At 41.5% G+C, this 15,170-nt stretch overlaps 1 protein-coding gene across 2 annotated transcripts in view; it reads right to left on the minus strand.

Annotated features, from left to right (window-relative positions):
• Positions 1-3,206: 3,206 nt before the first annotated feature.
• Positions 3,207-15,170, minus strand: part of LOC137104588 (guanine nucleotide exchange factor VAV3) — a 93,691-nt gene continuing 81,727 nt past the window's right edge. Inside the window, exons 25-28 of one of the 2 annotated variants that reach the window (XM_067485993.1) lie at positions 14,532-14,661; positions 9,171-9,251; positions 8,043-8,194; positions 3,207-6,700 (exon numbers count right to left, since the gene is read on the minus strand). In XM_067485993.1, the coding sequence (XP_067342094.1) occupies positions 6,656-6,700; positions 8,043-8,194; positions 9,171-9,251; positions 14,532-14,661 (408 nt within the window). In that variant the 3' untranslated portion in view covers positions 3,207-6,655. The remainder of the gene's footprint in view (positions 6,701-8,042; positions 8,195-9,170; positions 9,252-14,531; positions 14,662-15,170) is intronic. The other variant, XM_067485994.1, reaches the window with a different exon arrangement.

A 15,170-nucleotide genomic window follows, 5' to 3' on the forward strand; every position in this document is an offset into this window, starting at 1 on the left:
ACCGGCACTGCACAGCTGGGGAGGGGAAGGGGCTGTTGGGGATTCAGTGTCTTGCCCAGGGACACTTCGACATATAGCCAGGGCCGGGGATCGAACCACTCACCATATGAGCTGGGCGTTTCTGGAAGCTAGCGTTATTCTCTGAATCCCTGCCATGTGTTCTGTGCACCTCCCTCCATGTCAACTTTAAAACTCCTACAACAGGCTGCAGTGCATTTGGTGAGAAGCAAACACACTTACGCTAAGTTGAAGTCCTCACACCTCAAAGATTTGACGATAAAGCAGATTTTGACTGTTCACACCATTAAATGGGGCATAATGTTGATTCGGTAGGTGGTCTTTTGCCGTCCAGTTATGTAATAGAGGGGAACATTGACAAACCAGTGTGTGAGTGACCATTAAAATGTTTTTTCATATGTACTGTATGATATTACTCGACTGTCACGGCAGTTGACTGATGGAAACATCCTCAACACGCTCGTTTCCTCGTTTCCTTCCTGACTGTTTGGGATTCAGAGCAGGGTGCCGCACAAACGAGCTCACACACACGTAATGCAGACTTTGTACTATGGGATTCGCAGAATAAGATCCGAATAATGTCACGAGGGGTCTCACTCTGACATTTGCGTTCTCACATACACGGCCTTCGGACAAAGTCCAAATTTCAGGATTCCAGTGCATGTGTGAAAGAGGCTTCAGTGATTTAAAGGATGAGAAAAACCTTAAAAAAAAAAGGCCACTTATATTAACTGAGACTTCTATGTGATCTGATAACTTTCCAATCACAGAGATGATAGGTTGCCTCTTCAGCAGATGTAAGTCAGTTTAACCTGACACCCTCACTAAGTTTCACCGTGAAAACAAATATGGTGCTTGTGATAAAAAGCATGCGTGTGTATGCATGTATTTAAGTGTAAGATTTAAACCAGCACTATTAAAATTATAGCGAGTGCACTAAGCAGGTTAGATACAGGACCTGCTGCACAGTGTGTACCTGCCCCTGCTGTTCCATTATCAGTGACAAGAGCTTCTGGTTCCATCGGTGTCAGCGAGATACAACCTGTCTTATGCTACAGTTCCAAAAAGTTGGGTCTAACAATCTTTCACTGCCACGAGGACTGACGCTGACACCCTCTCATCAGCCATCTGTCAGTGGTGGTCTAGCTTCAGCTGCAAACTGTGCGTGTGATCCAGACTGACCTGGGTGAGGCAACCCCCCCCCCCCCCCCCCTGCTGGGTATTTAAAACTGCATCTCTGTTAATTCCTGCAGGGTCTGCAACACTGGCTGCTACAACACGAAAGCGCTGATCCCGTTTGGTGTCTCAGTCTTGGTCCTGCTACAGCAGGGGCAGGTAACCGGGCACCAGATGGCCAAAGAGACCACCACCCACACATGGGCACACACACACACACACAAACACACAGGACCTGCACATGCATGCACATTCATTTTTACAGAGAAGCTACAGTAAGCGTCAGCATATGGTCTGCGTCTTGTGCAACTATTCACTGTGTGTTCTCACACACCCACTGCACTGCGAGCATTCACCGCTTGGGCTTTAATTTTAACGGGCTATATTTAGACGCTTAGTTAAGCGAGTTCATTCTTTTCAGCACGATAACAGCAACAAGACCCACCGTTTATCCCCACATTTATTCACACTTATTAGCCAATAAGCTCGTGAGAAACAGCCCCCCACTGGCTGCAGGTTATTTAAGTCCTGTGGAGGGAACAGCAGCCAAACACAGCAGAAACACAACGACAGACATTTTAATGAGCACTGGGTCCAGTTTTTTAGTCACACAGTTAAAAAAGATGATACTGACCATGGTGCTGACGAGCTGATTCTACTCACGTTCCTTTTCATTTATCAACATTAAAAGACTGAATGTGGTGCCAACCAGCACAGTGCGAGCACTTGAATTTATAAATAGTTTAATTGTCAATATTTAACACATTTTTTCAAATCATCAGTGCCTGTGAAGGAACATACAAATTAATTTTAGAAGTTTAAGAAAATGGCATATTTAAAGGTTAAAGGTCGACTTCACGGGTCATTAACTTACTGTGGCTCTAATTTAGGGAGCGCACATTAATACTTCTATCTAAATAAAATGCTCCTCCAGATGACGTAACCCGAACTGCGGAACTACTTTAGTTGACATCATCCAGAGGAGCTGGAGTTCTGTTTATGTCACCTGGAGAAGATTTGGAGGCACAAATTGATCAAGAGTAGAAGGTTTGTAATATGAGTAACTACATGACAACTAAACCTAAGTAATCCAAGCTTTTAAATTATTATTTTTTTTTATGATGTCGTCCTTTAAGGTACTCATTCATACTTATTACGTTATTCTGACTCGTGTGTGTATCCTTGTGTTGTTCTTAAGGTATTTGCCCATTTGCTAAATTATCAATCAAGTACAATATACTTTCAGTTACACTATATGGGATTTGGTACATGATGTACGATCCATTTTACTGTATATGAGCTTTGCAAAGGCGTATTTTATTGTTGCTGTTGTCAGGTAGACTGGTAGAAGTCATAGCGTACATAGAAATTTGAAGTAAATCAGTTTCAGCATTATTAGCTAAATTTCATAAAAACTCAAAACTCATGTTTTGGATGTTTGAGGTTCACTGTGCAGAATGATAAAGACTTGATTTTTACATTCATCTGTTAAAGTGTCTCTGTTACATGGAAATGTGAAACCTTGTTCTACTGTTACAATGAAGGAATTTTCTTTCTGTGAAGTAGGAGAACATCAGTTAAAGTTCTGGAATAGAAAATGGCAAAAACACTCTTTTAAAAAGGTTAAATATTTTATGTGATTGATCAGAGTGGGTTTATATCGAAGTACTAATTAAAGCTGTTACACAAATATACACAGTAAAACCATTAGTACTGCTTTTTGAATGTATCAAAGTACATTTAAAGGACAGTGGAGACCTACTCCACACGTGAAGCTTTAAATATATGCGTCGAAAATGTAAAAGCTAAAGTTAAAACTTCCTGCCAACAGACCCTCAGGTATATCTGCTTTAGTATAACGTCACAACTCTTATTTAAAACTTCTCTAATGACAAAAATACTCTTCTAACTAATCAGTAGCAGTTTTAATTGTTTCTATGAATGTTTAAAACACTTTATGATCAGTTAAACACTGATTTGAAATGTGCATGAATGCATGAGAAGACAATACATTAGAAGAAGCAATATGTGTCTTTAATATGGCCTTTGTACATATTTTACAATATGATACAGCAACAATACACAGTAATGCTACACAGTCAGGATTGCACGGTTTTAGAGTTAGGCCATAGCGCCTGGGTACTGTGGTTATGAGACATGACTCTGAGGGCACAGTAAAGACAGTATTCTACATCTTTGGCTTCAATATGATACTGAACCACGGACATGGAGCATGAAAACAACATTTCCATCCGCAGGGGGAGGATGATCCGTCAATTACTTGTTTATGGGACCAGAAAGGCTTGAATTTGTATGGGTGACAGTTCAAGTTAGTCGACAAATGGCCAAATATGTGTCCGTTAAGAAAACCGCATCCTAAATAACTCGCTGAGCCTTAGATCCTGTCAAACTCCGTGCACACGCTGTACATGAGGGGATAACAGTGGCTCTGATTCTCTTCATTTCTCTCAGCCTATTAATTAGTGGAAAATTAAACCGGTCCTCATTTTACTGTTATTGTTTATAGAGACCACCTCCGCCTCTCCCTCCTCCTCTGATCATATCTGAACCTCTCACAGCCTACGCAGCATCAGGGTGAGAGACAGAATAGAGAGAGAAGCTGAGAAGATTGGAGAACGGATGAAAGATAGATGGGGAACGAGAGCAGAGAGTGAGAGAGAGAGGAGCGAGGTGACGCGGTGAGATAGAGCGAGAGAGGGGAGCCGACGGAGAGATGGATGCAGCGGGGTTTGCCGAGGTGAGGAGATGGTGTAATGATTAGATCACAGATACCCTTGAGCTTTCTTCCCATCCCTCCTGAACACAAAAAAAAAATCAGGAAACGCACTCGGAGAGGGAGAGGGAGAGAGGCCTGCAATTGTAAACGGCCCTACTGTCAGAGTTCATCTGGGCAGAGGAGGGAACGCAGAGGTGGATTATTGGAGTCCGCGACTGGAGAAGCCTACTCTGCCTCTGCTGTTCTCCTGAGATGGGAGAGAGGCTGATGCAGGATTGCATTTCTGCCGCTCTCCCTCTCCCTGCTCTCCATTTCCTAAAGGTGTTAGAAATTTACTGTGTGACTATTCAGAGACTGCGGGCATTTGAGGACGCTGGAGGACACGGAAGCCTCAGGAATATGAGGGAAGTTTAAACGGCAGTGGGCATTTAGAGACTGTTGAGTCAAACTGCAGTTAGTGAACAAGTCCCCGGAATTTATTGTACTTTCGTTTTTAAGGCAACTAGTCTGCAACAGCTTTCTTGCATATTCTTCACCTCCTAATGAGATGATGTCAAGCCAAAACTTGAATAAGTAGAAGGTGACGATTTGAAAATGAAGAGATGTGTTTAGGATGCTTCCATCTAGTGGTCACATATTGATACTGATGATAATGCAAAACAGGAAATATGGAGAAATCACAAAGCAAAGAGTTTTAACACAGTTCTCCAGTAATGGGACAATAGGACAGAGAACAAAAAGCCATATACACCATAAAAACATGGGGGTTAGTAGTTCAAACATAATGGTCAATTTCAATAAGCTCATACAAAAGCATATATTTACAATAAATTCTAAAATTTACAAAATATATTTCTTACACAATACTCAGTGGCATCAACACTATAAAGACAAGGGAGTAATAGGAAAGTGTTCCCAGAGTCAGGGGCCGTTAATTACCCACCAGAAAGGCTTTAGTAGTATTTAAACATCAACTAAAAACACTGAGTACAGAATGCGGCTTCACTGTATCATTGTCTTTTATACACACTGCATATTGTATTATAACAGTGTCTCATGTGGGTGTTTGAAAGTGTGTGTGGGGAGTGAGGGGGAACAAAGGGCCTTGTGGCCAAATTCCAACTTCAAACTGAAGAAAATAACTCAAAGCAGCGTGTTTCCTTCTTCAGAGGAACAACTACACCATACTGCAGCTCTGTGACCCCTGACAGCATGTTTGTTTCTGTAAATGTGGGCAAATCCCCACTCAGTGTGGATACAAGTGTGCATAATGTACATGGGAGGTGAGGAAGAGTCATAGGCTGAAAGATGCAAGAGGTGGAAAACAGAACCTCAAAGCTGATATCAGTTATTATGCACGAAATAGTCAGAGACCTTTTCTTTTCTTTTTTTTTTTTGTTGATTTGATGTTTTTTTTAGCCAAAACAAATCTTTACCATTTCTGCCAAGACTGTATTGTTAAAAGTCGAAATATCTGAAACAGCAATTGTAGCAAAAGACATTAAGTCTCCACTAACACTCAGGAAGATGACGATTAAACATTTTGATGCAAAATCAGGTGAAAATGTTGCACAAAGTCTGGGTGTGTGTCTTCTCGTCGTATTGATTTGCTCTGCAAGAATGGAATCGAACTGCATCATCTGCAGATGATGAAACTGATGAAAAAAAAAAACTATTCAAGGCAAAGCAAAACGAGATGAGGAACTGAGGGAGAAAAAGAAGTTCTGTCCTGCATTTTTCAGGTTTTCTTTTTGTCTTGTTATACTAAGGGGACAGATGGCTTGTTCCCTGACACTAATGCCTCGAATAAGCCAAACCCTCAGCGAATGGGCTCCTGTCGACAGAGCTGCCACCGATAAGAGCAGAGGATCGCTAACAGCGGAGACAACTAAAAAAACATGAGAGGCAGGGCTGGAGATAAAGAATGTAAGAGGTAGGAGGAAAATAGGAACAACAGCGATCAATTGCTGGCACTGTGCAGAGATGCTATCCGACGCCATCCCTCTCTTACATCTCCTGTAAGAGTGTGTGTGTGGCGATCATAATCTGAAGAGGAGGAGAGGTGGGTTGTGTGTGTGTGTGAATCTGGGTCATCAAGTCATCAATAACCACCTGCATTAGTGGAACAAACACGCAGGCAAGGTCAGAGCTAACTGAAATCCCTTCAGAGTACAGGAGGAATAAAGGAGGAGGAAAAAAGCTTTACAGTGTGGATCTTTTCTAGCTTGAGCGACTCTATTCCCACAGGAGATAATGGATGGATGGATGGGTGGTTGGATGGATGGATGGATGGATGGATGGGTGGTTGGATGGGGGGTTGGACATCTGAGTCTCAACGTTTGACAGATTGGCGACAGCTGATTTCGCAAACCAAAACTGGTGGGAGTTGGGGGCTGTGGCTGGCTGAAGGAGAGAGAGAGAGAGAGAGAGAGGAAGGAAGCAGGGGCTGAGTTGGTGGAGTCACTAAGTCACACAGAGTCCGCTGGAGGTGATGGGGCATCTTTGCCTGCAGTGTACAGTAGCCCTTTTTCTCCTCCGAAGGCCTCTGGGATGGTTATAGGCAGCAGGATCCGTTGAGGAGTCTGCAGCCATCTGCTTTGCTCTGAAATGTAACACTGCAGCAAGCAGCGGCACAGACGCCTGCACTGTTCGTCAGCGTGCGTTCGCTCACTACTCTGCCGCCATTCTTCTTTTGCTTTGCACTTATTCCCATGTTTGGACTGTTTACTCCTCGCCCTCCTCTACATACGTTGAAGGAAACCACCCAACCTAAGCGGAAAGGGAAGAAGAGACACCTGAGGATCGGCTGTAATTTACTGTACTGAAATTCAAATGAGTGGTTTTGTCAATTTAACACAATGTCTGTGTGCAGGAAAAACGTGGTCAGAAAACAGTCCTCTGCATAACTCTGTGTAATACTGCAACATTTCAGTTCATCTTCTCATCAGTTAGTGAGCTTTTAGGGTGCTGTTAACAGCCAGTCGCCAACCTCCCTCCTTCACCCGCTGCCTGACTCTTCCAGATTCAGCAGGATTCCTGCTGTCTGAAGCTCCATTCACTAAACTGCAGGACAACCCCATGAGATAGTAATAAGTAATTAAAGTAGAGTTACCACAGTTGGGCTACATGTGTAAACACACGCAGCAGATCCGACAAGCATTTTTGGTCGAATTTGGATTATATCCACTGCCACGAGGAGAAATGAATGAACTGTGTGTTGAAAGCCTGAATGAGTTGACGTTTTACATATTTGCATGTGGAACTATGGAAACTATGGAAATAATAAATTCAATTTAAACATTTTAACTAAACTACAATCTAAGATAATTCAAACCTTCATTGTTAAAGGAAAATATATTTTCTTAATGTGGAGCTGGTTGTCTCACTGTAAGAAAAACAGCATTTAGACACAAATATTATGGCTGCAGAGCATTTATCATAAATGATTAAAAGCCTGAGACAGTGGTGTTAAAGAAAAAGCAGATGGAGCCAGCTAGTTTTCCATCAGTCGTACCAGTTGTTTTTACTGGTTTTATGGCTCCAAGGAGACACAAGCAGTTCTCCACAGACTCTCCACAGTGTTTTGTTTTCACGGCATCAGCGCACACACACGTCCGGCTTAGTAAAAGAGAAGAGCTTCTTCATTTAGCACAGCTGTTCGTAAAACACACACAGACACGTTACCAGGGCCTGTAGCACACACGCACACAGATTCTCAGTGCAGTTCGACTTTGCAGAGATTCTGAGTGGGAGCCATGTGTTTTTCTCTGCATTTAGATGTGTTCTCTCCGCCTGTGCGTGTCTGTTAGACCTACATCGCTGTTTCTGGCATTTAAGACGTACAGGAGCAGAAAAAGAGCTCCCTAAATGGAGAATATGGGAAAACCGAAATGTCGCAAAGGGAAAAATTCACCTGCTGCCTGAAATAACATTACGGAGGTTTAACAGCCAAAACAAAACCAATGACATTTCTGAAACATGTCTGGAAATATCATTGCAAGTATAGTGCAAAGCTACAAATACAGCATCACAGGGTTATTAAGGATTTTTGTAGGGGGCTTAACCTGGCAGCTCTTAGGATTCCTTGATTGGAGGCTTTACTGCTACTTACTCTGCCGTTGACTTCGCCCCTCCACCAGCCATTGGCTCCTGACTTTGTGTAGATCTTAACAACGTCGCCCTCCTGCAGGGAGAGCTCCCGGGTGTCACGCGAGCTGAAGTCGTACCGTGCTATGGCCACACCAATCACTTTGGGGGTAAACACTAGACAAAGACAGAGCAGGAGAGAGACACGCAGCTGGTAAATATATATATGGAGGAGGATGTCTACATGTACACACACGCATTCACACATGGCAGATGGACGATGATTAAAGGATTTTTATTTCTGTTCATGTTCTCGTCATTCAACAGGTCATCAGTGCAAAACCATAAACAGCTGCATCATCGAATTCTCAAAAGAGTTTTTTCTGCCAACGCCTGAATCTCTCACTCCAGTTAAAAAAGAGAATTACGGCCGAGCAGCTACAAAGACCTGCAGTTGTAGAAGGCAGAGCTTTAACTGAGATACTCCAGGTAGAACGTTCTGACAGCTGTGTGTGTGTGTGTGTGTGTGTGTGTGTGTGTGGGATGAGGAGGCAACAGCATAAGAGACAGGTGTGGAGTGGGTTAGCTAGTTACCACTGCTCTATCCCACTCTGGCAGCCTCCAGCTCTCTGCCTTCTCCACACACTGACTGGTGGGTTGGACTGGGCTGAGCTGACAGGTGGAAATGGAATGTCAGACCTCTACAACCTGGCCGAGGGGATAGAACGTCTAATACAGAGCAGCTCTGTGTGTTTGGACATTTCCACCTTTACTTTGACGAACAGACTCACACACAAAACTCAGCAACAAGTGCTGTTGGAACCATCTCAGACACCACTTTTTTGGCTCACACAAAGGCAATTACATGCAAAAATGTACACACACACACAATGGCTACATGCATTATAAACAGTCCTTCTTCTCCCCCTAGATGATATGCACTGTGCACAGGACTGTGGAAGAGGTGAGATGCTGAAATGTGAAAACTAAAGGCAAAGATCCAGGCGATGATGTGGATGCACTTAGGCTACAGCCAGCATGCCAAAGCAGCCTTCAACATAAAAGCAAAGAGAGGAAGAAATCCTGTTTCAGAGCACAGACAAAGAGACAGACAGAGACAGAGAGAAGAGACAGAGAATCGTGATACCTGTACCTGACCAGAAGGGAGCAGAGGAAGGAGGCACAAAGCTGTAGCCGGCAGGAGTTACAAAAGATAGGCCGCAGAGCAATGGGGCTATGGCCAGGCAGGGAGCAAAGAGATGTGAGAGGGGGGAGGCCGGGCATGGAGGGGGGGCAGGAGGAGAGAGAAGCAAAGGAGAGAAAACAGTTTTTTAAACTGTGCGGTTTTTTTTGAAAAGAAGCAACACAGTCATAGTTTGATAAAGTTATTTACTGTCTAATTGTAAAAATTGTCCACTGTTCAGACGTTGTAGGTCAAACATGAAACAAGTTTATGCTTTTTAATCTGTTTTTGACTAAAACTACTGTATTGTACAGTAACTGCTTCATGACTAAGAGCCTGTACTTCTACTGTCACTTGGTGGCCACATAAATAAAGACATGTTTTTAATATCTAACAATAGTTCAGTCAAATACACTATTTGTGATCAGTCGTTACTGTAGAAAATTGATCATATTTATTTCATAATATGTACAATTACAACTGTGCTATAAAATTGACTTTACGTGAAATTCCAAACCATTAAATGAGACCGATGCAAAATGACGACCAGAAGTCACAACAAAACACCAGATTACTGTGAAGAGACACAACGTGACACAAACTGACAAGAAAAGACACCAATGTAAAATGATCACAGGAAGACACAAATAGATGCAAAATGACACTGAGAAATGTCAAAAGGACCATAAAGAGACACAGGGAGACACAAAGTGACAACAAAGAGACACAAAATGACTAGGAAATGCAAAACGAATTTAACGGCAAACCCACCTATAATCCCAGACTATAAAGGTCATGCTGTTATGGATGTGATCTAACCACATGATTTCATTTTCCTGATAAATACTGTGATTATTCTGAACCTACAGTTTACTTTTCATTTTTCACACATTTCACAGATGTGCCTACCCCCTTCTTAAAAAGTTTGGGAACCAGTCACAGCAGGAAATCTCGTCCCCACAGAAGCAGATAAATGGGCAAAACGTGCTTGAAAAATGTGCCGCTCCCAACAATACTGGTGGCAAGTTAACTGGGCCGCGTTGTTGATATGCTGAAGGAGAGCAGAGCTCCAGTGGGTTTTAAAATGAATACTAATCAGTGCACTGAGAGACAGCTCAGCGGCCCCTAATGGTGTCTAGGTAAGAGCAATATGAGGAGGGATCGGCCTCCACTTCAACACCAGCTGCATTTTGCACATTCATTTTTGTTCTATCTGATTTGTGGACCACGCAGGAATAAGCAATGCGAGCGGGTTGACTGTGTTAGAGGAGATTAGCACATAAACATGCATTGTATCGTCTCACAAGAGAGTGAAGATGAGCTCAAATCGAATGTGCAGTGCAGAGTCACACAGGCTCTTAGGTTAAATTGTTCCGTGGATTCATTAGTATGTTGCACTGCCACCAGCATTGTTAACGCACTGATTAAACGAGATCCGTTTTGCCTCCTGCAAAAACAGTCCGAAAAACATGAAACAAGGCGCAGAACATTAATTAGCCGTCTTCCAGCAGCGCCGGGGGAAGAGGGAAATCAAAAGAAGAGACTCGCTGCAAAGTGAAGGCGAGAAAGTAAAAGCGTGCACACCAGGAGGAGGCTGCCTGCGTGACGGAGGACCACACCGGAACACGACCGCCTCCACTTGAGTTTGAACAACAGGCCTCGTCTAGAAGCAGCTCTGTGCAATCTGTTCCAATTTTTCCTGATTGGAACAGGACCGTCAGCGAGCCGGGACGTCTTTTGTTCCACTGAAAACCGGGTTCAAATGAAATCTCATTTTGCGACTTTCCATGAACTGACTGACAGGCAGTGTTGCTTTGTACCTTTTCTCCTGCCATTGTTCTAAACACTCAGCCTGTGCATGGGGGGGGGGGGGGGGGTGCATGATGTTTTACAGGCCAAACAACACTTTCCACTTTATTTCTAGGGTGCCAGACATTTATATGTGAGTCTTTTAAAAAAAAAAAAAAAAAAACCTGCTTCCAAATGACTATGTCATCCAAGCTCAGCAAAGAAAAAAAAGGGATTTTATACTGAATTTCTTTTCCCTGAATAAAGTCTTTTAACTCCTAAAAAAATGACACTATTAAATTATAACTCTGTCACAAATATTTCTAAATTCACTCCTGATGCGGCTGCTTTGTCTGTGTCTTTTCAAACCCAAACATTGTCTCATTAAAATGTCAGATCAAAGTTACACACCTCACACCTGTTACATTACAAGTCAGTAAGGAAAAAACATCTCACTGGATGTTCTCTCATTCAGCCCTGATAAATAACATCTCTAACACCTGAATGTTGAGAGGAATCAGGTTAGAAGGGGTAATGACTGACAAAGTGGCAGAGTTAGGAAGGTACAGCGGCTGCATGCATAAGTAATCATTGGGCACAGTTCTATTGCTCTGAAGTGTTGGTGACAGCAGCTGCTTTGTCTTGACAAGTTGCCAGGTTTATTCAGAACAGAACAAAAAACTCATTGTTGCATGGTAAAAAAAAAAAAAAAGTCCACAGATTAACACCCCAACATCCAAAAGAAGAAAGTTCTCTGCCAACTTGGTGCTCTTGCTAAAAAAATGTGGGCTCACTGAAAAATAACAATATTCTGCTGGTGAATTTCCCTTTTTCATATCACACCCATGTAGCGAGAGAAGGTGTCTAAGCTTTTCTGTAGGCTCGCTGCACTTTTCCAGCTCACTCCACTACTGACACTTACTCCCTGCATTACTCCGCCTCACTATGTGTGTTTGTGTTTAAATGACCACTTCAGGTCACTACAAGCCAAACAAACACAAAGCAGGTACTTTTTGGGGGGAGTAGTATTACAATCCAGAGCACATCAAGCCTCAGGCTTTCAAGGAACATTCGTCATCGTCTAGTCTTTGCAGTCGGTCCCCAATCAGCGCTGCTCTGTTTGGCAAGTCAGTACACGAGGAATAACATATTGATGCTGATACCGTTGTGAAAATTGTAAAAATTGTTTGCAGTTTTTACGTATGCGGTCCCAGGTCTTCCTTTTTCTCGTCCTCTTGCACGAGGGCAGACAGTGCAGTGCCACTAACTTGTTGTCTCTCTTTGCAGTGTGTTCTAACCCCATTGGTCGGCCTGGATGAAACCGCGGTGACCACACACAGCAGTATCGCAGCTCTTAGACCCTGGTTCCCCCAATGGAAACACAGGTAGAAGCATAAAGTCCTTGAAAAAAGGACTGATCTTTAAAAAAAAGTTTGTTTTCTTTTATAGAAATATGCTTCAAAATATCTTAACAGGTTGTGATGATGTTGTGACTTACTCAACCTCTTGACAGATGTGCAGAGACATTTGCCTCTAAAGGTTTTTGAGGCAGACTGGCCCCTCGAAACAATCACAGTGAAGCATGTTGACTGAGAGCCAGGTGGAACCGATGATGTAATATTGCATTATAAACTAATAAATTACACAGCATGTATGGTCAACTTGCAAACAAGTTGCAAACTTCTTAAGCACTAACAATAGAAGATAAACAAAAACTTATTATGTATTAACAACAATACTAGTTTAACCTTGTAAGTACTTTAGCATTAGCTACTCTAAATTCACGTGTTGTAGCACAATATGTGTGTTTGACTATCATGTAATTTCTACTACACAGACAAATCTTAACATCAGACTGTAAATGGCCTGGAGTCTGTGAAGGTTCTAGCAGATAACTACCCTCCCCTGAAAATTAAATTAAATTGATCTTCAGTAAACGTCCAGAGAGTGTTATCAAATCCAATAACATGCTTTGTGGATTCTCCAACCACCGTTTGACAGTCACGTCCAAAACCATTAACGTCAGAGGAGACCGTTTTGAACAAACACTTTTTTTTTCCTGCTCTGAAGATGCTCCCGAGTGAATTTAATGCATCATAAGAGAGTTGGTAAGGTTGACAGACAAGAAAGAGGAGGGGTGGAAAGAAATCAGCAGCGCTGTGTTGCAGAGTTGAAACACAGATCGTTAACAATGCAAACAGCTGAATTGGCTGAATAACGGATTAGACCAACGAATCAGAAACTTCACTTCATCAACATTTGTCGCCTCCTGCATCTCACATGTAATGATTCGCTCCTTTTCGCTCTTATATGACATCTAACAATGGTCCTGTTTAGGGTCATGGGGTTATTGGAGCAGATTACTCGATCATGAAAAGTGCTTACAGCGTTTGTCAGGGTAAAATTATATTTAATTACTGTGATTAAATGCTAATTGGAGTTGGTTGTATTTTACCCATATATTCTTTTTATGCTACTTTGTGCTTAATTCAGAGAACAGTTTTGTACCTTTTACTCCACGACATTGTTTTGTAACTAGTTACTTTACAAAGTAAGATTTCTGCAAATATAACAGAGTATGAAGAGCTTACAAAATATGATGCTTTGGTAAATTAAACCATGTACATATACACACTGCATTAGTCGATTAATTACAAAAACTACAAATGAGTGATTGCTTAATCATTAATTTTAACAGAAAAAGTTAATTCTGGTAATGTGTTTTCATACTAAATGCTACTTCGTGGTTTCAGTTTGTCAAACATTGGAATTTCATGCTTTATCTGTTGATCATGTTAATATTAATAATGTTAATTACACAACGACTCGCTGGACTGGTTGTAATATTTTACAAACCAAACAATTAACAGACTAATGAAGAAATGATCTAATAATATCATTCATAATACTGAAACAGGTACAGGGACATTTTTTGAGTAGGTTTACATTTAACACTTTGATGATTCTTAAGATACTTTGTCTTAGCTTCAATGCGGGAGTTGTCCTTGTCACAGAGTATTACACTGTGTTAGTTTTTAAATGATCCAAATACTTCTTAAAGGTACCTTCTGACAGTTTCTAATAACAGAAAAATATTAGAATCTGCTTTACAGTAGATACAAACAATAAGAGGAGATGCTGTAAAAACATGGCTCCCTGATGATAGTGGTGGACATAAATATTGTGAAGTGCTTTCATTGGCTACAACCAACTTAATAAGAAGTACAGCTCCTAAAAGTGATTAAAGTCACTAATACATTTACGGACTACTACAATATTACTAAATACAAGTTAAAAGTGCAGTATCCTAAATACACAAATACAGACTGTTTGTATGACTGTACTAGTTAGGAAACTCAGCATCTGCACTGCAGCTTTACTAATTAAATGTCCTTTTTTATATTCTGAGGTATTATTCTTGATTTAAAGGCGTTTTGTTCGAAACAAATTGAGAGAAAGCTCTTAATCCTTACAATAGTCCTGATGAAATTTGTAACTTGGTAGTAGATGCTTTCTTTTCTTAGTAGCAGTCAGTCTACTCACTGTTGCCACTGGAGCGGTTGAAGCGCTGCACGGCAGCGTTCTCAGGTTCCCGGTAAGGAAACTGAAGGGTGGTGTCCAGACTCCTGAAACCTTCTCTGAGGGAGTGGTGCTTGTAGTACTCGATCAGCTCCTGGAATGAAACGCACTTTATAGCAATGTCTGCAAAGTGATACGATGCGCAGACATTTGTGTTTAAAGCACATTTATATTTAAAATATAGTTTAAAAAAGGAGATAAGTGCCAGGTTTTCAGCTGTAGGATTAATATGTAAATGATCACCTCAGTGCAGATATGCACCAAATCATTAAGAGTCTGTTTAATTTTTTTTTTATGACCACTTTTGTTTTGTTTTGCAGTTTATTTGCCTACAAAAGAGGGAATAATAACCAAAATGTGAAGCAGTGTGTGTTAAGAAAGCTAAATATTAAATTACTATTACTTTCAGGACTTGTGACTATAAAATGCATTAGAAATTAAACGCTTTCAAAATATTGCTTTTATACACACTGGTATTCAAGTATGATACTAAAAAACATGTTTATAGCAAAACTGAGATACAGAAAATACAGTTCTGTCAAAAATAAGACTGGTGAAGCAATATGCACTGGACTTATCTATAATGCTGGAGCCCGCAGGGCA

This window comes from Channa argus, chromosome 19 (assembly GCF_033026475.1).
Source record: "Channa argus isolate prfri chromosome 19, Channa argus male v1.0, whole genome shotgun sequence".
Lineage (NCBI taxonomy): Eukaryota > Metazoa > Chordata > Actinopteri > Anabantiformes > Channidae > Channa > Channa argus.